Source organism: Morus notabilis, unplaced genomic scaffold (genome assembly GCF_000414095.1).
Source record: "Morus notabilis unplaced genomic scaffold, ASM41409v2 Scaffold2020, whole genome shotgun sequence".
NCBI lineage: Eukaryota > Viridiplantae > Streptophyta > Magnoliopsida > Rosales > Moraceae > Morus > Morus notabilis.
The window spans coordinates 79,417-79,912 of record NW_010360899.1 but is presented as its reverse complement, the minus strand read 5'-3'; the positions used below and the strand labels follow the sequence as shown (position 1 = coordinate 79,912).

Below are 496 nucleotides of genomic sequence, written 5' to 3'. Positions count from 1 at the left end.
GTTTTTGATTTGCTGATTCCGCAGAAACAAGAATAGAATTATGCGTAACCTCATCATCTACTAGGTCATGGATCTGAGTTACAATAATGTATACCTTCGCAGTTTGAGTATCCACGACCTTGTTCTCGAGTAGATCACATTTGTTTCCGACAAGGAGCTTGCATACGCTGTCATTGGCATATCTATCAATCTCATTCAACCACTGCTTGACATTGTTGAAACTCTCCATCTCGGTAACATCATATACGATCTGTTGCATATTCCACATAGGACAGCGATGACAACATTGGTACAAGGAAAGACCCACTATCATACATTCGAAAAACACCACAAACTTCGTGATTGCATATATAACTTAAGCAATGCAATCACCTATGATCAGTATATATATTTCTCTATAAGAGGGATTTTATGATCTATCAAAAGGAAAAGGGCAAGAGTCCCTCACAATTATCCCATGTGCTCCTCGGTAGTAACTGCTTGTTATGGTCCTGAA

The 496-nt window shown here is 38.9% G+C and overlaps 1 protein-coding gene across 1 annotated transcript in view; it reads right to left on the bottom strand.

Moving 5' to 3' along the window:
* Positions 1–28: 28 nt before the first annotated feature.
* Positions 29–496, bottom strand: part of LOC112091496 (GTP-binding protein YPTM1-like) — a gene marked incomplete at its 3' end in the record, with an annotated part of 2,046 nt that continues 1,578 nt past the window's right edge. Inside the window, exons 5-6 of the mRNA XM_024165280.1 lie at positions 449–496; positions 29–250 (exon numbers count right to left, since the gene is read on the bottom strand). The exon at positions 449–496 is cut by the window's right edge and continues 16 nt beyond it. Of these exons, the coding sequence (XP_024021048.1) occupies positions 29–250; positions 449–496 (270 nt within the window). The remainder of the gene's footprint in view (positions 251–448) is intronic.